This window comes from Diceros bicornis, chromosome 35, assembly GCF_020826845.1.
Source record: "Diceros bicornis minor isolate mBicDic1 chromosome 35, mDicBic1.mat.cur, whole genome shotgun sequence".
Classification (NCBI taxonomy): domain Eukaryota; kingdom Metazoa; phylum Chordata; class Mammalia; order Perissodactyla; family Rhinocerotidae; genus Diceros; species Diceros bicornis.
Window position 1 is genome coordinate 9,861,751 of NC_080774.1, and position 25,267 is coordinate 9,887,017.

Here is a 25,267-nt window from a genome sequence, read left to right on the forward strand (position 1 = left end):
GGAAAGAATTCCTTTCAAACACTGAAGTTTGAGATGTGTGTCCAGCATCCCAATGGAGAGATAAGCAAGCAGAGGGATCTGTGAATCTGGAGCTCAGAGCAGGGTCTAGGCAGATGTAGAAGCTGGGGGATTTGACTGCATCAGGATGGCCTTGTCGCCCACAGGAACTGGTGAGCCCGCCTAGAGAGGGAGGAGAAAGAAGACGAAGGGCGGGACTGAGCCCTGAGAATCCCGACCTTCAGGGGGCTGGTGTGACTGAGAATGACGCATGATTGCTGATGTGAGGAAGAAACAAGGCCCGGGAAGCCAGGCTAGACCAGGAGACAGGGCGGGCCTTCCTGAGAAGAAGAGTTTACAGTGAGGTTGACTGCACAAATAGGAGTTAGCCAGGGGAAAAGAGTAGCTGCCAGAGGGAACAGAAGCAAAGACCAAGGTGTTAGTTTCTTGGGGTAACAAAGTACCACAAACTGAGGGGCTTAAAACAACAGAAGTTGATTGTTTCAAGGTTCTGGAGGCCAGAAGTCCAAATCAAGCGTTTTTTGCACACTCTCGACCATGGAGGCATTCCCTGACTGCCCTACCGAAAACAGCCCTTCCCTCCTAACCCCTTACGCTATTTCATTTTTCTTCCTGGCAATTACCAGTATCTGAAATTTTATGTAATTTTGTTTGTTTGTTTTTAGGATGGCAATGACTGGGATGTTGTATCAGTGTCCTATCCCCAGAACCTAGACAGTGTCTGGCACTTAGTAGGCCCTCAAGTCATTACTGAAAGAACAAATAAACCACATAAAAAGAATATGCTTAGAAAATAATAGAAGAAACATACTAAAGTGTCAATGATTTCCTCTGTTGAGATAAAGTTGCTTTTAATTTTCCTCTCTATATTTTTCTGCTTTAAAAATAAAACATCCCATTTTGGGAGGAGAGGGAAATAGTCTACATCTGGATTTGGGCGGTGAGTACATGGATGTATACAATTGTCCAAACATCCAAGTGAATGCTGAAAAGCTGCATTCTATTATATGTTAATTATATCTCAATAAAAAATAAAAAACATACAAACAATATACTTGGATATTTTAAAAGAAAGTTCTTGCTATTGTTTTATAGCATTTAAAATATATAACTGTAAATAGGATAAACCGAAATAAGTGATGTGAGTTACATAACACAAAAAAAATAGGTATTGCATCTGTATCATAAATTAAATTTGACTTGTGATAATATAAAAAAGAAAGAAAGGAAAAGCTCTTGGAAGACCTTTGCACACAGACACACACACCAGTTTATACCTGCCAAATTAACACCACTTTATAATATCCCCCAGTAGTTCATAAAAATTTTGTTCTGGGCTTTCTCTCTCCCCTATTTATTCTGTAATAAATGGAAGCCACAAATTTAGCTGATCCCTCCAGAATCTACAGTTTCCAGTTAGCCTGTTTATGCCTGTTTGACTATGCCTCTGGGACCAGTAACTGAGTCTACACTCAAAGAAAGGACTCCTTAGAGACGACGTAGTTTTGTTCCAGAAGCAACTTTTCCAGCTAGGGAAGCACCTCGGCTCCCAGGCAGCTCCATATACAAGAACTGAGATGTCAGCTCAAATGGCTGGCGTGGGTGAGGCTCCCAGCCCCACAAGGTGAAGGGGCCATGACACGCAACTGAAATGATTTCCCAAAGCCAGCCCTTGGCTGTTTAAGGAAAAGCGCTGGCATTTTCTTCCTCTTTCTTTATCAGCTCTGGCTCAGGTCCCGCTGAAGTGGGAGAGAGGACAGGAGAAGTTAGAAAGTTCCATGGAGAGAAGGGAATGCTTGCAGAAGGTGGGTCTACAGGAGCGCTCTACGCACACAAAAGTGGGCCTGACTCAGTACTCTGCTCCTTTCCCAAAGCAACTACAAAAGGACAACTGGGAGCTGTGTCCTTTCTGTTCCTGAGTTCCACAGTTAGGGGAGGCAGTGGAGCAGAGTTTGGGGTCCGACAAAGCTGAGACTGAGCACTGCCCTTATCACAAATCAGCTATGTGACCTCAAGTCAATGCTGGCCGAGTCCTAACTGTCTCCCACTGCGCCTTGGTTTCCCGATTTGTAAAGGGGGAGAACTCTGCCTACTCACAGGCTGGTGCTGAGGATTGAATGAGACAGGACATGGCGAGCACTCAGCCCAGCAACTGTAGTTGGGTAAGTGGTTCAGAATTCAACAAACGTGAGCTAGCCTTGGAATCAAACCACCAAGAAAGGCCAGGACCTGCTCCCGCCTCCAATTCTCAGCAAGTGCACCAAAGAAAAACAGAGATTCTGGGTCTGCCCCTCTGGACTGTCTACTTGGGGTAACCAGTGCTGAAAAAGACGTCTCTCCTGGGGATGTTCTTCTAGGTTTTTCCTAGTCTACTTGGGTTCACACAAGTGAACAGTAATCCAATCCAGCTTCTTGAGCGTCAGTTACCTCCCTTTCCACATGAATGTTATCTCAGAAGGTGGAAAACTGTTTTTTAAGAGTTCACCCAAGAGGCTGCCCTCTCCTGAGGGCTAACGGAGAAGAGGTGGGGGCTTGGTGTGGGTTATCTTTTCCAGGACTAGTCTGGTTCCTAAAAGCAGTGGAACATTTGCAACTGTGAGAGGCAAAGGGGCCGCAGGGAGAGGAGAAGCCAGCATATAGGAAGAAGGGAACAGGAGAGAGCTTCAGCGTTACTCCAGCCAAACAGAGCCAGGAATCTCGCCAGAGAAAGTGCAGGATTGGCAGCAACTGAGAGATCCTGTATGGACTTTTAGGAAAGATTCTAGGCCACAGCACGGGGCCTCCTCCATCGGGGCCAGGAGAGTTCTGGCAGCAGCCCCCGGCCCAGGCATTTCCCACATAATTGAAGTCGAATGTGCTGGGGGAGGGTGGCCGGAGGAGGCCTACCAGTGCTTCCTGGCTGCAGAATCGCAGCGTTCTGCAGTTCGCCGTTTGGGATCAAAGCCAGATAGTGTTGATTTTCTGCAGCATGGAAACAAATGCAACGAAGCTGTTTTCCTGAGGTATGCATTTTGAGAAGAGGATTTTAATTTTTTTCCCCACGGACAGGTGGGGCCAGGAGGTGGGGGAGTTGTGACGTGGCTCTTCTATTGCTGTCCCATTCGCAAACCGTTTTGGGCTCATAGTTTCCGCATGAGCATAAACTAATCAGAATATGTGAGCGGGCACAGCTACGACTAAGGCTGTCTTTCACAAAAGATAATTCCTGGAAAATGCTGCTGGAGGACCCTCTGGCTGTGTGCGATAAGTCACAATTTGTTTGCTGTCTGTTGGAGTGTTTCCAAGAGAGCAGCTCTCCTTATTCCTCCTAAAATTTTCCATTTACTCTTCTTCACTTCTACGTCTTTCTCTGTGATCTGTTCTTCTGCCCAGAAATTAGTTCGTGTTCCTTCTTTTCCGTCAGCACGGAAGTCTTTGGTGCTAAGCATGATGTTAATGATGTAAAGTGACACAGGCGAGTTTCTCAAGTGGTGGAAACACCTCCTTCTTTAATGGCACTCGACTTCTCCCAGCGCTCTAGGGAAAGTCTGAACTTTGGCCTATTGGGCCAGAACCAAGGGACTGAGAATTTAGAATCAGGCATCGATACAGCTGGAGGAGTCTGAGTGTGCTCTTCCTTTTTAAACGAGGAAACAAAGGTACAAGATTTAGTCTGGGCCCTGCTGCTGCTTCTGGGCAAAAGATGGCAGAAGATGTCTCTCCGGAGGCCAGGTCAGCATCGTTTTTCCTACTCGACATTTTGCTCAGTGCTACAGGCTCACTTTCGCCTCCTGAAAAGGACAGCACTATCAGTCAAGTACACTAGGGTGGATTTATCCTGGGTGTGGTGCACCTTCATGTGCCGAGACCCTGCAGCCAGGTGATTGCATCCTGTGACTGACTTCCCTCCCTGGACAGACCTCTGTGCATTTATTTCGAGAGGCTGGATCTGAAAGGAGTCTGGGGCCAGGGGATTTAGCACTCGGTCTGAAAGGAAGCAAAGCTGCTTTAGTTCACTTAGCGTGCCTGGTAATTAGCCTTGGAGTAACAAATGTTATCTGCACCAGCGCAGCCCTGTGCCAAGTACCAAAACCACATTTTCCAGATGATTCCAGTGAGAAGTTTCTGACCTAAAGCAATTCAAATTAGGCCCCAAAGACCACAGTCATCTTGTATGAAACAACAGATTGTTCCTCTCTTCTTGGCCTTCTTTAATGCAAGAATGCAAAATCCAGATTAAGAACCAACTGCAGACCCCTTTCGTGCTCTCCTAAGCTTCCAGAATTACGGTAAGAGACTGCTCAAGGTTCACAGAAAGGATACTAGCTAAAAGGATTCTGAAATACTTTCGGCTTCTGGAAGTACAGCTTTCAAAATTAATGCCTGATAGAATCTACTATCGCAAGTGTCTGAGCATTCCAGGGAGGGCAAGTGAGTTGCAGGGATGCCAGGTAAGAAGGGTTACCATTAAGTGATAAATGTTTACCACTACCATAAAAAAATGAACAGAGGGTGTAAAAGAGTCGATTATGACATTAATCAGGATAAAGAGGCCACAACCCCTCCCCACCCCCCAAAAAAAAGGTAAAAAATAAAAGAAGCTTTATGTAACTTCCCTGAAGTCCCCTAATGCACCAATGCAGAGAATGTTTTTCATTTGCACCAGGCTGACAGCAGGACAGTGTTTCAGGGGAAAAATCAACTTCACATTGCAGAGGAGACACTTGACTTTGGCTCTGGGGTACAACTCAGAGTTCCTAAAGGAAAAGGCTTTTCTCCTTTTCACAGCATTCTTTCCTGTCATTTAAAATTTTTAACTTTAAAAGCTCCATCTGTTGGTGTAGCCACCATGCAGATATTCTAGGACTCCTGTTTCAAGAATTCTCACAGGCAAGAGTGAAGACTGGCCAGCAGCAGGGGCCTGCCAGAGAACACTTGGTGGCTTCCTAAACTCGCTTAGGGTGATGGCCAGGTCTCTGAGTAGTTCAGACGTCCGTCCCCCAGCACCATTAAGGAGCAGGAGCCGAGTCTTAAGAGACTCCTGAAAAATTTCCCTTCTGCTGCCAAGGAAGAAGTAACGCAGCAGAATCACTGTGACAGAGTGAATTCAGCTTCATCCTGGAGAAAACGAACTAGCTTTCCTCAAACCTTGTGACGGTGACTTTCCTTTTTTAGACAAGCTCATGGACTTCATCACACTAGCCAAAATTTGCCACCAGCTCAAGCAACGTGGCATCGTGCATGGCAGCCAAATCCGAAGGACAGTATTTGTAGCTGTGGATCCTGACTGCACAAGGAGAGGGGTTTCCAAGTGATGACAGAAGGTTGTTCATTCGTGATTTGCCAAGTTCTCCACATTCTACTGGCTGGCTGTTGAAATGCGTTTCTCAGCCCTTTTGCTGGGGACGACTCCGCTGTGCTAGCATGGAGCGGGCAGTGGCTCCAGTGCTACTGAAGAGACCCAGCGCATCCTAACAAGTCCCATTTGTGACTGTTTCCAAAAATAAAACAATCTCAGCTTGCTGTAGGGCCTGGAAAAGAGTCTCAGGTGTATAAACTGATTGTTTTCAGTTTGCAAAAGAGTTGTGTGCCTGGGTCTCCTCCTAGCCCGAGCCTCCAAATCTAGGTAATTTTCCCTATTCTGTATCTGCTTCAGCTACTTGTTATTACTTTGGGAAGCTGGAGCAAAGGGGCAGAAAGATGAATCATCTAGCTGCCCACTGTATTGTTGACAGGTTGATTTTTATGCTGCTTTTTAAATCCAGGCCACTGACACTTAGATTATTTAGATACAAGCTCCCAAGCAAATGTCAGTCAGAGACACAAATTTCACGCGGAGCAGAATCATTTCAAAGTTTGATTATTTTAATGCAACTTCATTGTTCAAGGTAGTATGGATATGTTAAGTGGTTCATTTCAATCCTGAAGAAATCACTAACAGCTTCTATCTTATGTAATTCTGTCAAATTCAAACATGACTCTTTGACCTTTTTTAAAAAACATTTTCTTTACATATCTTGATAAGATTTTTTTTTCCTGGAACATGTTTTTAAACCTTCAAGTAGTTCGGAAACATTTGCCTATTTGCTCATTCCTCTGGGCACAGCCTTTCAGAGCGCTTATTCCACCTGTACTAAAAATCTCTGTTCTCCCAGCTGGTGGTAGGGCTGCTCGATGGAGGTGATCATAGAGAAATGAGGAGCGAGCAAGCTTTGTAAACTACTGCTAACTCTCTTCATTAGTATGCTGCGATCCACCCCAGCTTCTGCAAGGTCAGACATGCAAGACAAATACTTGGCCAAAAAAGCAGGATTCTAACTAGTGTAAAAATAGATTTTAAATAAAATAGAATCTCTATAGGAAAGAGAATTAGGTTATGCTTTACATTCCCACTCTTGCTTTAAGCTATCTGTATATCTAAGTCTAAGGGAGACTTAAGAGAGTTGGTCTGCCCTAAGTAAAAACTGCGAATGTCTGAGTACATTCATTTCGCAAAGTTACAGGTAAGGTTCTTTGGGAAATGCTGCAGCACATCCCACAAAAATGGATGGAGACTAGCAATATACTTGGTGTGCTAACAAGTAACATGTACGACATTTAGGTCAAAGGGAATGAGGCCTAACCACAGGCTAAAAAACAATTCTGAAATGTGATAATTTGAAAACTTTGGCTAATTATAAAGCAGAAAACAAAACCCATAATTTAACAGTATGTCTTGTTCACCTATCCAGCTATCTCTTCTGGAAGCTAAATTCCAACACAGGTCTTACTTTAATTTTGCTCAATTACTGCATATCGTGAATTATTTGATGTTCACGTTGCTAGAGAAAGAACACAGCCCCTCTCTTGGCCCACAACAAGCATTACCTGGGTGTTTTCAAGGGGGCTCTGTTAAAATTCTAATTTTCAGATTTAGGAGCAGCCTTTGGTTATATCTTGAAAGCATAACTGAAAATCTGCCCAAGCTCCCTCTAGCCACAACCTGAACATGCAGCCCAATCTTTTGTAAATGTTCAGAAAATACTGATCCCAAGGAAATACACAATCAGCTAGTCAGAGGCCTCACTCTCCATTTTCACATGGATGATAAATCTGCCTGCTTATTCTTGCTAGATGCTAGGAAATCCACACTGAGATTCGAGTCTTGGAGCAACCATTAAGCCGCCTCCTTATTTGAGGTTCATAATGAGGTGTGGAGTCATCAAAAATAAACAAAGTGGAAACACCATCATTTTTCCTACACTGGGTCTACTCAGTCTGCCTCGGGTTGTTTGTTTTCCCTGGCTAGCCCTACAGCAAGAAGAGATGGCTGCTGGTGACAAGCCAGTGCCTGGTCTACAGGCCTAACCTCTTTTCATGTAACATTCAACCACTTCTTCAATTCCCCAGAGGCAGGGAGGGATGACAACAACATGAGGCCAATGCTAGAGAATTTTCGTGAATCCTCAGTAGCCAATTCGAACCTCTCTTTAAAGCAGCTGCTATGACTTCAGGGAGGTTTGCTGCTTTAGTGAGAGGTAACATTACCTTTGAGGTTACAAAAAAAATGTGACGTCTTAAACCGACCCCAGAACTGAACATCAAATACACCAACTCAATAAATACAACGGAAAAATGCACAGCAGAATAGGGGCATCTATCAAGTAGGAAGGCAAAATGGTCATCAGAATGTCTGAGGTTAGTGAGCTATTACGGTTTAAAGAGCAGCCACCTTTGAAAACACGGCTCATTTCCCTCGGCTCTCCTAGTCATCAGCCCTCTACATTACACCACACGCTAGCAATGAAAGATCCAAACAACTGCGGCTTGATCCTCGCTTGTACTTACTTAGGGTCCATCCACCCTCACATTTAGTCAAAGGCCCCAGCACACTCTCGCTGTGCCAGGGAAAACAGTCTCAGGGACATCCGTTTCTTGGAAGATCACTTGCCCCTCTTACTGCGCCCCTTCCTGGAGGGCAGCTTCCCACTGCCCCCCGAAGAGGGGGGGCTGGAGGCTGAGGCCATGGCAATGTTGATCTGTCCCTCCTGGATCTCCTGCCGGGTCTCAGCAGGCAGGTGGTTGATCTGCTGCTGTGTCTGCAGGTAGAACATGACATCACGCAGCTGCTCCTGGATCTCGGTGATCTGCAGATCCTTCTGGTCGCAGGTCTCCTTCAACACCCTCTCCTCCTCCTTCAGCTTGTTCTGCAGGAGGACTTGGTTGGCTCGCAAACACTTGTTCATTTCCTGCTCCTCTTTGAGCTCCGTGGTGAGTTTGGCCACTTTTGTGTTTAGCTGAGTGCACCTTTTGCAAAACAAAGGAAGACAAAAGCGTGTTTTTCATTTGCTGACACAGTCCCCTTTTTGCTCTGAGATTGAACAGAGGAGCCATGACCTCAGAATCCATTTACGGCGGGGGGACTCCTCCCTCCCATGGCCAGGGAGACTGGTTTGCTGCCACTGCAACAGCTACACAAAGCCAATATTTTGCTCTAGTTAACCCAAGTGTAGCTTCAAGACAATTTTTTTAAAGCATCAGAAATTTTTCAATAGCAGACACTATTCTGTGGTTCATGGTAAAACTTCTACTGCTTCTCTGTTCTGCAGTTGGTGGTTAAGTAGGTGGCTTAGAGATGATAGCCATGATGAAGTTATGAAGAAAAGTGACATTCTTGGAGAGTCAAGTGTTCTGACCTCACTGAACTTGCTGGAGAAGGGATTTCAAAAATAAGGAATGCCCTATTCTTGATGCTCAATCTTACTCATAAATAAAGAATTACAAATTAAAATACCATTTGAGATACCATTTTTATGTAGCAGAATGCCAAAGAGCTCAGACATGGGAAAAGAGGCCCCCCACACACTGGCATGGAGTGTGAACTGTACCAAATCTCTGGAGGTCAACTTAGCAATGTCTATGAAAATCAAAATTTCACATGCCCTTTGACATAGCTATTCTGCTTCTAGGAATTTATTCTACGGAACAGATATACTCAGGACTGCGCCAAAAGACACATGGAGAAAGATGCCCATTGCAACATTGTTTATTAACAATGTTGAGGCAACTTAAATGCCCATCAATAGGGAACTGGTTAAAATTATCATGGGACCTCCATACAATGGAATACCACGCAGCCGTTACAAAGATCAGGATAAATCTAGATGTGCTAGTATGGAAAAAAATCTCCAAAACAGAATATTTTACCAAATAGAATATCTAATATTCTATTTTTGTATGAAAAAGACTATATATGTGAGATGTTGATATATCTCTGTATATATATCTCAGGCATTGTTAATAATAGTTACCTCTAGGTAGCAGGATCTAGGGGGTAAAAGAAAACGTCCAGTTTTAACTTTATAATTCTTTAACACAGTTTAAATTCTTAGGGTGCTGAAAGTATAGGAGAATTTTTTATTTTCATTTCTATTAATGTTGTAATGTTGTTTTTACAACAGTTAAAAAAATACTTTTGGTGAAGAGCGTCTGTTTGGGGTGATGAAAAATTTTCCAAACAGAGAGAGATGATAGTTGCATAACAGTTTGAATATACTTAATGTCACTGAACTGTACATTTAAAAATGGTTAAAGTAGCAAATTTTGTTATATAGATTTTACTACAAAAAAACCTGTTAAAAAACCCCCACCTTTTAACAATGGGGGAAAGACAGGTGAAGGGTATATGGGAACTCTTTGCACTACCTTTGCAACATTTCCATAAATCTAAATTTATTCTAAAATAAAAGGTTTATTAAAAAAAAAAAACTTAAAGAACAATTATCTCCCTTTTTTTTTCTTCAAAATTTTATTTATTTATTTATTTTTCCCCAAAGCCCCAGTAGACAGTTGTATGTCATAGCTGCACATCCTTCTGGTTGCTGTATGTGGGACGCAGCCTCAGCATGGCCAGAGAAGCGGTGCGTCAGTGCGCGCCCGGGATCCGAACCCGGGCCGCCAGCAGTGAAGCGCGTGCACTTACCTGCTACGCCACGGGGCCAGCCCCAAAATCCAATTATTTTTGTGAATGTAACTAAACCAGAAAGGTCATTTCAATGAGTGGCAACTATCTCCCCAATAACAGTTGAGTGTGTTCCTGCCTGCTGCTCACGAGGTGTTTGCTCCGTATTCAGCACCTCTGGCCTTTCGTTCCCGTCCCAGGTGAGGACACACGCTGTCTCCAGCTTAGATGCATTCTGTTTTCTAACTGCCCCTTCTCAGCCACCACAGCTCAGAGAAGCTGTAGGCTCTGGGCACAAAGAAATGGCTTTCTACAGGCAAGAATGGAAGATACTTGTGCATACCGTAAGCACAGACATCAGGAGAGAGCACCGCAGTCCACTGGCACACATCTGGCAGAAAATACCTTGTTTTTTAATAAACAGGGAGTCACACTAAGTTTGTTCCATATATAGGGAGACCCCTGAAAACCTGGTGATACACACACTTGAAAATGAGAGTGTTTCCATAGGAATGAAGGAAATCATCTGTTTATGGAGCCTGTTACAATAAAATAGCTAATTTAAAGAACAGACCAATTATACCTACTTTCTTTCCACAGACTGCTTTTCCTTTAGAAGATCATTTAGTCTGTGCTCCAGATTATCACATTTTTCAATTGTTTCTTTAAATTTGGTCTTCATGTTATTGATCTGAAAGAGCAAACAGAGATCAGTTTCATTTCACAAAGACAAAGTTGTGTGGCCTCTGGGGCTAACTTCACCAATTTTCTTTTCCAACTACCTGTATATATCTTTGATAAACCAAACTTAGAAAATGTGAACCAATCCTTTGAAGGAATTTATGTAATAGGAATAAAAAATTCAAGAAATCCTTTTTTTCTTACTATTTCTCCACACCAGGACAAATGAGGGCTCAGGAGCTGCTGCATGTCAAATGAAACTGTAAAGACAGAGCTTCAGGCAGTAGAGCAGGAGACAGTTTGTCAGAGGCCAGACCAGCGCCCCTCCCTTTTGTGTGTGTGTATGTGTGTGTGTGTGTGTGTGTGTGTAAGAAAGATCAGCCCTGAGCTAGCATCCATGCCCATCTTCCTCTACTGTATATGGGACGCCACCACAGCTTGGCTTGACAAGTGTTGCATCGGTGCGCACCCGGGATCCGAACCTGCGAACCCGGGGCCGCCAAAACAGGCACACTTAACTGCTGCGCCACCAGGCCGGCCCCAGTGCCCCCCATTCTTAACTCACCCTCGTTTTTTTCCTCCTGAGATTACATTCCAAAAGTTACTATCCAAATAATCTTCTAATCTAACAAACTTGTGATAGCTGATTCTAGCTGTCTGGATTTTTTTGTCCCCAAACTCACTATTAATTTTCTCATGTACCATGAAGCCATATGGAACGTAAGCAGTTCTTGTTTTGAGTTTATTTATAAAGGATGTATATAAACACACATATAGAACTCATATTACATTGTCTTAAAAACCTAAGAGAATTTAAAAATTCTGTTGTATCATGTGTCAGATGGCAGCAATCCTAGCTGACAGTCTGTTGAAGTGTAGCTAGGCAGACACTGGATTCACTTAGGTGTGAAGATCCACAGACTTGAGAAATGCCTCAACTCCCCTGCTCTAAGGACATGGGAAGATGATTAGGTGGGAAGGGGAAGCAGTGAGGGTGGGTGGATCATGAGGCAATAGTAACAGGAACTGAAAGTGATCGAGAATTTAAATCCTATGGCCCAGGCACCGCCTAGGTGTTTTATAAGCAGTATCTCCTTTATGTCTTATAACAAGCCTTTGACTTAAGTATGTCAACTTTTTACAGAAACTGAGGCTTACAGAAAGATGAAGCAATACACCAAAGGTCACTTAGCTAGAGCGTGGTGGATTCAGGACTGGACCCCAAGTCTAGGTCCAAAGTCAAGTTCTAAACCTCTCTCTGCACTCGACTGTAGGCCAAAGCGTACAGCAAAGGACAAGTGACCCCCGGGCAAGATCTCAACTCTCAGCAGAGATCCACAATGCAGGCAACATCCATCACGCGAGAGAAAGGGCCACTGCTTTTAACACTGTCTTTTTTTTTTTTTTGTGAGGAAGGTCAGCCCTGAGCTAACATCCACGCCAATCCTCCTCTTTTTGCTGAGGAAGACCAGTTCTGAGCTAACATCTATTGCCAATCCTCCTCCTTTTTTTTTCCCCAAAGTCCCAGTAGACAGTTGTATGTCATAGTTGCACATCCTTCTAGTTGCTGTAGGTGGGACATGGCCTCAGCATGGCCGGAGAAGCGGTGCGTCGGTGCGCGCCCGGGATCTGAACTCGGGCCGCCAGCAGTGGAGCGTGCACACTTAACCGCTAAGCCACGGGGCCAGCCCTAACACTGTCTTTTTAAACATTTGCCATTCGGCCTGCCGAGCAGGTCTCTAACAACCCTGTCTTTTTTTTTTTTTTAATAAGAGGAAAATAACTGCTTTGTAGAAATTAACTTTAGAGCCAACTTCCATTAAGTTGGAAGAATATGCAATTAAAGGGAGAGTTCTGAAAGTTCTTCTATGTCATAAAAATAAAAGTAGCTTTAAAATTGCTCTAATTCTACTTTGGTATTAATTTTCTCCTCAATATTCTTTTAAAACAAGAGACCACTAGATCCTTTTAACATTTTCTCCTAAACTGACTCCTGTTACTTTGGGGAAATTGGAAAGGATAGAAATGACTATCAAAAGGAACCAAATTGTATGTTTGGTCACTAAAGATACTTAAGCCAAACATATTTAAATCAAGATGAAAAATATCAAGTAACCCCAAAAAGCTTTTTAATATTGCTATAGATTAATGTTACCATGGTTTATATTAGTGCCTTTTTAAACATTTCTGACCATTAGCCTACAGTGAAAACGCTCAGTACACAAACACACAAAACTGAAACAACAGTTTCACAAGACGTGTGATACATGTGAAACACTCTGATATTTTACATCTGTCCTATTCTGTTTAATTAAAACGCCAGTTGTGGTCCACCAAACTCATGTCACAATCTCCAGTTGGAAAAATACTGATTTACATGGCGCTAGAGGTCCAAAGAGAAAAGAGATATCTTTAGGGGAATTTACCTGTCCTGACTGCCTACTCTATGTTCTTCATATGTGGCCCCATCAAAAGTAAGACCCTTCAAGTGGGTATGAGCTTCACTTTCTAGAACAGATTCTGCTTGCACGCTATAATAACTGCACTACCTAAGGCATCGGGGGGCAGAGGGGCAGGAACAGTACTGTAACTGAAGTCCACAATGAACTTCAACCTCCATCCCCTCCCCTCCCCCACATGAAGTTTTTATGGGGCTCAGTAACAACAATCTCTGTCAGTGAAACCCATGGCCGGTCACTGTTTCTCCCTGTACATGTTCTACTGCTGGAGGTGCCAATGGACAGAGCACTGGTCAAAAGGAGGACAGTGGCAGGAACAAAAGGCTTGCCTCATCCATTAACTTAGGGATAAGTGACATTTGTTATTAGAAAACAAAAAATCCTTTTCAAGCCCTTCAAGCTTTTATTTAGGGCTGCCCTTGCCTCCATCTTATCCCCTAAAAGTAATCACAAGATTCACAGATTTTAGCTTCCCTGCCCCTTGACTTGCTTTTCATGGGCATGTGTTAGGGAATGCAGTCAATCCTAAAGAATCTTAAAAGGCAGAGAGAATCCTGAGCCTAGCTCTCAAGGGTCTGCCTGAAGAACTTTAGGTGGTCACGCTGGGATGGCCCATAGAAAACCCATTAGTGAGCCAATGAGCCTGCACAGGGTCGCCTGTGCTCCTCCCTGGGCATCCATCACTAGACACCAAGTGGCAGCGACCCGTGCTTGCTCGCTCACTTGTGCTCTCGCTCTCGCGCTCGCTCTCTCTCTCTCTCTCTCTCTCTCTCTCTCTCTCTCTCTCGGGCTGTCGGAGGCACGTCCTTTCCACTGTACTCCAATCAAGCCCTATTCAGAACTAGTGTGCCAAGTGACCTCGAGGGCCTCTGGAAAGGCATTTCTGTTGCTTGGAAGGTTCTTGTAAGAATTTCATCAAGAACTTTTACCTGAAGATCATTTTAAAGCTGGTGTTAAGCTTTAATTTTAAACACTTGATTTCTCTTCATTTGTAGGCATTCCCAGAAAGTGGGGCCCATGGGCCCGGCATAAAATGAGAGCCGAGCCCTGCCTGCTCAGCTCTAGGATAATCCTAGCTACCATAGAGGTAAGCCCCAAGCCCAGCTCTGCAGCCCCCATCTGAAGGCCCAGTCATTGTGGGGATTCACAAAGTTAATAAAATAATCATTTAAAAAATGTAAAAGCCTTTATTTAATACTAAGAGAATCACTGAATATGAACACTGTCCCTACGTCCCAAGAATGGTTCCTGGAGCCCCAATGAATACATGAACCCTTAAGTGCTCACTAATTTTCAAACTCCCTTCTTTGGAACCTTCAGGGTTCCTTGTACATGCCCAAGACAAAGGAAAACCAAGCAGGTAGAGCTCTGGGCCCTCCAGCCTGGTTTCCACCAAAATCCCACCACTTTTCTCTTTTACCCGTTAGAGTAGTGAATGTCATCATCTTTAAAGGATTTTGTTAAAATTCGAAAACCACTGACCAGTAAGGCACCACAGTGACCAGTGAAGCTCCAGCATCTCTGCCCAATTTTATTCCTGTCAATTCCAAAGGGCTCAGCACCATCTTGTTAGCGTAAAAGCCCACACTGAGCTCCCCAAAGCAGCTGTTCCCAAGTTGACAAACCAGCTGGCTGACTTCATTACAAGCCCTCGTGTACACACTTCTATTTTTTTAGTGGAACTGCACAAGGTACTACAAAACCTGATTCAAGTTGACAACCAACAACCAACCCCCTCAATCCAAAAATACCAAAATAATCAAGCTTTTAAATCTAAGGTTTCTTTCTTTCTTTTTTAGGGTACATACCAGGTATTTTATTTCTCCTTATATTTAGTATAGTACAGAGCTCAGCACACAATAAAATTTTAATACATCCTTCTTGATTTACTGATCCTAGGTGAGAATATATGTCTGCTTCCCTGCCCTTCTTAAATTATACTCATTTTACGGCATTTGCAATAGCATATTTTTGTTTTTTCCTTATCTCCTTTTTGACCAATTTCATCCTCATTGTGGTCTAGAATTTCTTGTTGCCTGAAATTGCCTTCGGGGCTAAGTCTATAATAGAATGATGATTCAAATCTTTACCTGTTCTCTCTAGAATCTTGATCTAGAGTTAGATTACTGGGGTGAGCCAACTGATTCCAAATTTCTGTTTTCTTTTTTCTCCTTCTCGCCCAGCTAATTGACATATAACAAAGGTTTCTTTTTAGAGGCAGAACAGTTCTCCACCTGTATATCAGACTGAGAAGGAAGAGTCTAAGAGTCCTTTTTCCCCTGTACTCTGCCTTCTCCCACCCCAACATCAGATTGCCCTGCCACGTGGCATGTCAGCAGTCACCAAACCAGAAACTTACTTCCTCCGCTGTGTCCTTCTCTATCCGAACTATCTTGTTTTCCCAGTAGATTCGCTGAGATTCCAGCTGGCTTGTTAGTAAATATGAATACTAGAAACATAAAGAATAAACACCAAAACATAAGTCACGTTGTCAGTCTCTGAAATCCACTTAAAACCTAACTTTTCATAACCCACAGAAGATAATAGTAACCGTCAGAATGTATGTTACACCTTGGTTTCACTCTACTCCACAAACCAGGGGAACACAGAGGTGACAAGTACACTCTTGTCCTCCTGGGGCTTACAATCCAGTCCGGATAAACAGAAAAATGCACATTTAAAAAAAAAACCTTGTGTTTCTATTCAAGCTGACTTTAAGAAGAACCACATGGTTTTTAAATCAAAGCGTAACTCAAATGAGCTCATCGATCTACTTCCCCTCCAGGAAGCTGTCCCTGTACCTCCTAGCCCTGGGTTATATAATATATATATGCTCCCTCTCAGCTCCCTCAGCACTGTGCCTATCATTAATAGCACTTATGACACTGGCACTTAATCACTGGTTTACCTGCCTGTCCCTGACTGGACTGGAACTCTTTATTTTTTTCCGTGGACTGTGAACTCCTTAAAACAGAGGGTTACGTCTTTAATTCTATACCCCCAGTGCCTAGCACATGCTGGATGTCAAGAAATATTTGCTGCCTGACTGCATGAGTGAATGAACAGTGCTGTATCAGTACATAAAAAGGACAGATGGCTTATGACAGTAGGATCTGGTAGGACTTCTGAGAGAAGGTGAGATTTGAGAGGGTTCTTGACAGACAGGAGGAGGAGACAGAGAGATCTGATTCCAGAGAACTACTGCACCAAGATGTGAGCTGTGGATGTTTAGGCTCTCTTCAGAGACGAAGAATTAACAATGGGCTGGGGTGCAGGGTGTGGAAAGAGGGGCCTATGGAAGGCTCTGGGGTATTACACTGAGAAATGTGGGCCAAGGAGTGGCCAAATCACGTCTGCATTTCAGAAAGACCACTCTAGGAGACTAGAAGAGATCTAAACATGTCTGTAGGCTAGATAGAGTACAACAGAGAGAAAGGACAATTGGGAGAATGTGTGCGCGCCCCTAGAATGTATGCTCCATGAGGGTAGGGAGTCTGTTCAATAATGCGTTCCCAGCACCAGGAAGAGTGGCTGACAGACAGCAGCCCTCAATAAATATTTGGTGAATGAACATACTTACAGTTAATGTGGAATGGTTACTTATTCTAAAATCTTAAGTAAAAGGTTTGATCTTTTTTCTATCAATTCAATTTATTAATGGTAACATCAGCCTTATTTTAGGCTATTCTACTGACTCTATCAGACCTTGAAAGTCTAGAGATGAGCAAGTCTTCAAATGTCCATTTTCTCCCAAAGTTATTTGTTTTTAAAACAATCTTTTTTTGAGATTTATATAAAACAGGATTCAAGTGTTAAACTTCCCCTTCACTAACATAAAATTTACACTAAACAATTTTATAGTAGATGGCATTTACTGCTATGGAGAAAAATCAAATTGTGCTAATTTTGTTGTTTTTCCAAACATATGAATACCCAAAGATGGCTTTACGTATATAAGCCTGAAATTCATGAAATATATACTTTGAGTGTATATGAGCCTCTAATTCATAAAATGCCAGCCCAATCTATGTGAAAAAGCTTCCTGGGCGTGGAAAGATGCTATTGGGGTTTCCTCATTTTGACCAAGTCTGCTCAGTTTCCAATTGCTACTGTGATGCCAACAGGAAGATTCTTTTTTTTTTTTTTTTTCTGTGAGGAAGATCAGCCCTGAGCTAACATCCATGCCAATCCTCCTCTTTTTGCTGAGGAAGACCGGCCTTGAACCTTGAACTAACCGCTAAGCCATGGGGCCGGCCCCCACCAACAGGAAGATTCTTGACTTTCAGTGTCACTGCAGCTATGGAGAACAACCTTAATACTGAACTTGGGACAACTAGGAACATCATATTGAAAATAATAAGGCACAGTGAAACCTAGACTTCAAAGAAAATGAGACAAATAAAAATATTTCAACAATCCTTCATAGCAATGATACAACTTAAAAAAAGTTGACATGCAGAGTAAATGGCAAAATTAGAAGCCCAAACAATCTTTCAAGTTAGAATAGTAAAAAGCAGTAGAAATAGGTATTTTACTAATAGGTAATTACTAATAAAGTATCTTACCTCTAACTGTAAGGCATCTATTTTCTCTTCCTGGCAAGTATCACCTTCACATTCATACTGTACTATTTTTCCATCTGTTTTACTTGCAACCAGTCGATGGACATAATTATCTAAAGAAAAGAGTCAACCAAGGCGTGTTTCTTCAGAATGAAAAGGTCTCCGTATGGTTTTGACAAAATTATTTTCAGATCAAATTAAATGCCTTGCAATATTTCTTTAAAAGTGGGTTACATCATTTGAATTAAAAAAAGAGTGAGAGGGCAAGAGTGGAAGTATTAATTCTCTTTATAATGTGCAATTCAGGCCATTCATAGGAAATAGTGCCGGAAGGGGCACCATGAGATTTCCAGTTTGCCACAGCTGTGAGGAAGATGTCAAGCTGTGAGAGAAAGTAGAGAGGTTCTGAAGGAGAAGTTTTCACACAGAATGAATCCAAATTAGAAAATGAGAGCAGTGTTCACCTCCAGCATAGTCCCAGACCCGATGGTTGGTGAGCTGCATGGCATACGTATGCTGGGTTTCCTCGAAGTGCTTGTACGCATGTCGACTTACATATCGTCCACATCCTATGTGGCCACATATTAAACAAATCCAAAGGTTCTGCCAAGAAGGAGGTAAGATCTTAATTAGTTATATAAAAATACATGACCTGGCCCACTTGGGGTGGGAAGGGGTCTCACACAGAATGAGATTTACAGTTGTTTCTACAAGAGTTTTGAATAAATTTATGTTTAAAATCCAATAGGCAGGGATGCTTTTATGGGTCAATCATTTTCTTGCTCTGATTTCTAAGGAACTCCATGTAAATAGCAAGAAAAATATTCACAATTTATCAATAAAAGTCTAGGCCTTCTCAAAGAACAAAGAATAAAAGTATGAAGTATTTTGCTTAGGAGTAAAATAGTTTGTGTTTTTGTATTTGTTGCCTGACCCTAGACAAAAAAGAAAAAAAAATCGGTTTCAAAAAGAATTTAAGCCACAGAAGGCCAGAGAAAACCTCAGAGAATTAGAGCTGTGTTCATTATTCTTCTCCACCATACATTACTTACTTCCTGAACACCACACTCGAAACACTTATTTTCTTCTACTGGCTCTGGCGTTTGACAGTATCGGCACACGGGGCACCTAGCCAGGACACCAAAAGATAAATATAAAAGACAGCTGTTACAGAACCCAAAAGTCAAAAACTGAATGTTATATCCTCCCTCTCTTATATAATGTTTTTAAGTTTATCATAACTAAGGATATCACTCAAAAACAAACACTTTCAATCTATTCTCAAACAAAATGAAAAAATAGAAAATCTTGATAAAGCAGAAGAAAAGGGAGAAATCTTGATCTGCCTTATACCTTTTTCTACTCTTCTGTCTAAAGCTTAATCAAAGAACTAAATATTTACAGGTTAGAATTAGGGACTTGAGACAAGTTATTAATTTTGTTTCATATCCGGTTATCCATAAGGTATTTTTACTTCAAACAATCTACCTTATCCGCACTTCTCAAAGATCTAAATCATTCAAAATGTATCTTGTCCTCTCAAGGTTGCTCCCAAGAGTTTGAACTAAACTGTGCAGTAAATTTCATCATATTAAAAAAAAAAAATGTTAATGTACTTCCTGAAATGCACGTGACATTTACCATACAATGAACATCATGTGGAAGAGGATACCAGTGCTGTGAGTACTCAAGTTTCAATTTACAAAAAGCCAATAAAAATGGCACTGAAGCCAAACTCAGATACACAGAGTAGAAAGGTAGTTTCAAGGGGCTGGGGGGAGGGGGAAATAGGGACATGTTGGTCAAAGGGTACAAAGTTCCAGTTAGGCAAGATAAGTTCTGGAGAACTGGTGTATATCAACGTGACTATAGTTGACAATATTGTACTGTGTACTTGAAATTTGCTAAGAGGGTAGATCTTGGGTGTTCTCACCAAGAAAAGGAAAGGAAAAAATAAAGGCAAATGGTAAAGGTATGAAGTGACGGATATGTTGATTGGCTTGGTTGTGGTTACTATTTCACAACGTATATGTATACCGGGTCATCAGATCGTACACCTTAAGTATATACAATTTTTGGTTGTCAACTATACCTCAATAAAGCTGAAAAAAAGAAACCAGCACTGAAAAAAATCCATTAAACCTTTTCTATTAGAGTCAAGACAAAGTAGTGCTAAGTACAAGTCATGAATATTTTTGTCAGATGGGCAAAAATGATAGAAAGTGGGTTGTAGTTGAGGCTAACTGAATTAGCACCAAGAAAGAATGCTTAAGAGTAGTATCAGTTTGTTACCCAACTGAGTAAATAAAACCAAGAAAAGGAACTAAGCAGGAAGAACACTAAGTTCTTCTCACAGATAACCAGGCTCTATCTGTGTTTTCTAAGAGAAAGCTAAAGGATCTAGTCTGTCTCCTTCTTTAGTATCAAAAGAGAATTCTGACAAACTTGAAGAAATAACAAAAACGGCAGCTAGTAAGCAGTAAGCCATCTTGTCAAAGGTAGAAACTAGCCCTGTGTCATCCCCCTTGGTCTGTGTGGTGGCTGTGGTAGTGGTTGGATAAGAAAACAACAAACTAATTAAAAAGGGAACATATTTAGAATGAAAAGGGAAAATATTACAAAAATAAACTTATTGGTACTATACAATTAGTACTTGATGATATACCATCCCATCTATTAAAAAATAATTAAAGTTTATTAAATTCTTCCTGCCTTCCCCTTCAAAAATAATTTTGAGTTGTCATCTTATTTTCCTGAGGAGATACTTGGGGAAACTCCCCTAGAATGTCTTTCCCTGACATCTCCATGTGTCCAAAAACCACCCTTCAAGACCTGGTCCCAATGCTGCCTCCTCCACGCAGCCCTTCCTGTTTCTATCTCCTCCAATCTCTACCTTGAATCGTATGCATGTATGTACACGTGTAAACTCCCTTTGCAGACTGAACTTCTCTGAGGAGGATCTGTTTGCTTCTCGCCCATCAGCACCCAGCACTGTACTATGCATATACTGAGGCCCAAGACCCACTTGCTGAAGGAACTGCATATTTGAGGACAGCCACCAGGCCTCACACCCCATACAGAGGGCTGAATTGTAGTCCCAGTTCTGGCATTCTCTGGTATAAGCATGAGCTTTGAGCATGCTGATTTTCACCTCTGGGCCTCAGTTTCTTCCTCTGTAAAATGAGGAGCTTGAACAAGATGGTCCTTGAGGAAACTTCCAACTTTAAAATGCTATGGTTCTATGACAGCTAACTTGTACTGAAAGTAAAACTGGAGTGGCAGGGAACTAAGAAGTGTCCAGAACTTGAATGGTGTAGCAGACGGACACGAGATACAGAAAAACAGTTATGGAATGCACACATCTCAGTGTGACTTTATTCAAGGCAAATTTAAACCTGGACAATTCTTTGAAGAACCCCCAAATGATACCCCAGAATTGACTGAGGACTCGGTAGAACTAGGGTAAGATTCTTGTCTAGCTAAATAAACTATGGAAAACCCAGGGTTTATTTATTCGCTCAAGAATACTTTCTGAGCTCCTACTATGTATCAGGTCTCCTGCTAGATGTGAGGGGCACACAGCAGTGAACAAGCAGAGGAGGTCCCTGCTCTGTGAAAGCTGGCATTCTTCTGGTCACTTGGGGGTGGAGAACAGAGATTCCTGTGGACTTTCACCCCTCCTAACTTCTGGGCTTTGGCACGTGATCTTCCCTTTCCTGTGTGCACCCTGACCCCCACTGACTTCTCTCAGGGCCCCTCTTCACTGGCTAATCCCTATTCATCCTCCTTGAGATGTCACTTCTCAGAAGGCCCTGGCTGTGTCAGGGCCCTAGCTCTCCAGTCACAATGCTGCACACTGCTCCTTTGTAACGCCTGGATGGCTGTGACTTCACATTTATTTGTGTGATTATTGGATTCTGCATCTTCCTCTCTCTACCAGGAAACACATGAGACCAGCGTCTCATCTACCTTTCTAGCTAAGTCCCATTGTGCAGTTTGCAAAGGGACCAATGACCCTCGATTAAAAAAAATAAAGGTATAGGTCACACCTCAGTTGTGTGCATACCACCACCCTCTGTTGCACTGGGAAACAGGACACTGTAGGTATACGTGTGCCTCATACTTAGTGACTGCTATCACTACTGGCCACCGAGCCATGAACAGCGTGATAAACCTAAAATGTTAGTTTGCTATAGCCCAGCTGATAAGAAAGCCAAAGTAAATGGCAGACATCAAGTGCAGGTGATAAATGAGATTTTAGATCTAGATTTCATTTTTTTTTTTTTTTGTGAGGAAGACCAGCCCTGAGCTAACATCCAATGCCAACCCTCTTTTTTTTTGCTGAGGAAGACTGGCCCTGGGCTAACATCCGTGCCCATCTTCCTCTACTTTATATGGGACGCTGCCACGGCATGGCTTAACAAGCAGTGCATCGGTGTGCACCCGGGATCCGAACCGGCGAACCCCGGGCCACCGCAGCGGAGTGCGTGCACTTAACCACTTGTGCCACCGGCCCGGCCCCTAGATTTCATTTTAGTATAAGAGCCTCAAAGCTAAGCTTTATTATTTTTTTCCCCCTTATTCTCTGTCTGGCTTTTGGAAAGAAACAGTTCATGCTGCTTTTGAAAATTCCACAAGGATTCAGAATCAGCATCTACAAAGGACTCAGTCTAAGAATGCTCATTCCCACATGAATTGAGGAAAGTGAAGAAGAAAAATGGAAGGCCCTTCCCTGTGACCTCTTTACTATCCTGGTGCCCAAGTCTATAAATTCAAATGCTTGGAATAATCCACTTTTGGTGGTGGCTACTTTTCATTCTGGGAAAGGGTAATAACGGGCTGACAGGGTGGGGGATGAGCTCCTGCACTCACGTCGTGTCGTCCCAGCGCTGCAGACACTGGCTGTGGAAGCTGTGGTTACACAACGTGGTGAGGATGCCATTCACGGACTCGTCCATGCGCTCCAGACACACTGTGCACTTGGGGAGCTCAGTCAGGTCCATCACGGGGAGGCTGGCACCCTACAGGGAAACACCTGGCATAAGCCTCACTCTTCATCCACCAGTTCTAATTTTTTTTTTTTAAACAATAGTTTTCCTGTTGCTTTCTGATTCCTGGTAGGATGTTCTCAACATTATTGTTCCATGCAAATAATTTAAATTGGTAAGATTTTCATTCATGCAACAAATATTAAGCAGCTCCCATATTCCTAGCACCGTGCTCCATGCTAGGCACTTGAAATATGGTGGTGAACAAGGCAGACAAAGATCCCTGCCCTCATGGAGCTGACATCCTAGGAAAGGAGATGGCTGCCAAAACCTTAACAGAGAATCTAAAATGTTACCCGACCACGTCTGACCGGGCAAGAGAAACAATAGAAAAAATAAACAAATGGGACTACATCAAACTAAAAAGCTTCTGCACAGCAAAGGAAACCATCAACAAAACGAAAAGACAACCTAACAATTGGGAGAAGATATTTGCAAACCATACTTCTGATAAGGGCTTAATCTCCAAAATATATAAAGAACTCATGCATCTCAACAACAAAAAAAACTATCAACCCAATTAAAAAATGGGCAAACGACCTGAACAGACATTTCTCCAAAGAAGATATACAGATGGCCAACAGACACATGAAAAGATGTTCAAAATCACTAACTATCAGGGAAATGCAAATCAAAACTACAATGAGATATCACCTCACGCCCGTCAGAATGGCTATAATTAACAAGACAGGAAACAACAAGTGTTGGAGAGGATGTGGAGAGAAGGGAACTCTCATACACTGCTGGTGGCAGTGCAAACTGGTGCAGCCACTATGGAAAACAGTATGGAGATTCCTCAAAAAATCAAGGATAGAACTACCATATGATCCAGCTATTCCACTGCTGGGTATTTATCCAAAGGACTTGAAAACACCAATTTGTAAAGGTACATGCACCCCTGTGTTCATTGCAGCGTTATTCACAATAGCCAAGACTTGGAAGCAACCTAAGTGCCCATCAAGGGACGAATGGATAAAGAAGATGTGGTATATATACACAATGGAATACCACTCAGCCATAAGAAACGATGAAATCCAGCCATTTGTGACAACATGGATGGACATTGAGGGTATAATGCAAAGTGAAATAAGTCAGAGGGAGAAGGTCAAATACCGTATGATTTCCTTCATTAAGTTGTAGATAATAACAACAATAAACAAATACATAGGGACCGAGATTGGATTGGTGGTTACCAGAGAGGATGGGGGAGGGAGGAGGGTGAAAGGGATAATTTGGTACATGTGTGTGGTGATGGGTTGTAATTAGTATTTTGGTGGTGAACATGATGTAATCTATGCAGAAATAGAAGTACAATGATGTACACCTGAAATTTTTACAATGTTATAAACCAATGTTACGGCAATAAACAAAAAATTAAAAAGAAAAAAATAAATAAATAAATAAAATAAAATGTTACCCGACTCCTAGCTCTTACTCTAAAGATCTATGACTATAATAGAACACTAATGAATAAAAGCAGTAGAATAGGAATGTATCTGAATGATTTTTCCACAGATTAAATTAAAATTTAACACGTTCTACTAAGTGATGATAGTATCAACAGCACTGGTTTTATGTATTAATTTAACAGATACTTATTGAGTCCCTGCTGTGTATGCTGACACTGTTCTAGGTGTGGAACAACGGTGAGCAAAAACAAAGTCAGTGAGTCCAAAAAAGCAAAGTCACCCCCTGCCCTTATAGAACACAGAATCTAGTAGTGAGAGAGACAAAAATCAAATTAAAAAAAAAAAAATGTAATTACCAATAGTCATAAGTGCTGTCAAAGAAGTACAGGAAGCTCTACCAGGGTGTGCAATAGGGGGCATAATGGTCTCCAGTCATAATGCTGGACGTGGTCAAGAAAAGTACCCCTAAGATAGCATGTCGGACTTGAGCCCTGTCAGCTGTAAGACGAGCAGGAATTACTGAGGCAAAGGTGGGCAGGCACACACATAAAGACGTGGAGAAGAATCACATTAATCTATGGTCCCTGAAGAGTAGATATTTACAGGAAATGTCTCAAAAAACCATGTTCATTTAGAGAAAAAGAGTCTCACATTGAGGCCTTGCAAAGCATCTGGCACAAGGGAAGCCCGATTTTAACACTTATCAATTTTTTTGTGTGTGTGTGAGGAAGATCAGCCCTGAGCTAACATCCATGCCAATGGATGAGGAAGACTGGCCCTGGGCTAACATCCGTGCTGATCTTCCTCCACTTTATATGGGACGCCGCCACAGCAGGGCCTGACAAGCGGTGCGTCGGTACGCGCCCAGGATCTGAACCCGGGCTGCCAGCAGCGGAGCACGTGCACTTAACCGCTAAGCCACGGGGCCAGCCCCACTTATCAATTTTTATTTTACCTAATCTAATGATAGAACCATCTACTGAGAACTTATTTTCATCAAGCTGATTTTGAAGTAAAAAGCCCCATAGGTCTAGTTGAAAAGAAAAGAAATCTTAAAAATATGAGAGCTGATATCTACTACTTGATAAAATGATTCAAGCGAGCACTTATTGTTGGAAAGGTTCTCATAGAGGGTGGCAGTTCAGAGCAATTACAAATTGCTATCAAAACA

At 42.3% G+C, this 25,267-nt stretch overlaps 1 protein-coding gene across 2 annotated transcripts in view; it reads right to left on the reverse strand.

The window, feature by feature from the left end:
• Positions 1–1,073: 1,073 nt before the first annotated feature.
• Positions 1,074–25,267, reverse strand: part of BRAP (BRCA1 associated protein) — a 35,274-nt gene continuing 11,080 nt past the window's right edge. For both annotated transcript variants that reach the window (XM_058531431.1, XM_058531430.1), the window contains exons 6-12: positions 22,512–22,660; positions 18,692–18,767; positions 18,104–18,242; positions 17,643–17,752; positions 15,437–15,526; positions 10,525–10,628; positions 1,074–8,283 (exon numbers count right to left, since the gene is read on the reverse strand). In XM_058531431.1, coding sequence (XP_058387414.1) covers positions 7,920–8,283; positions 10,525–10,628; positions 15,437–15,526; positions 17,643–17,752; positions 18,104–18,242; positions 18,692–18,767; positions 22,512–22,660 — 1,032 coding nt within the window. In that variant the 3' untranslated portion in view covers positions 1,074–7,919. The remainder of the gene's footprint in view (positions 8,284–10,524; positions 10,629–15,436; positions 15,527–17,642; positions 17,753–18,103; positions 18,243–18,691; positions 18,768–22,511; positions 22,661–25,267) is intronic.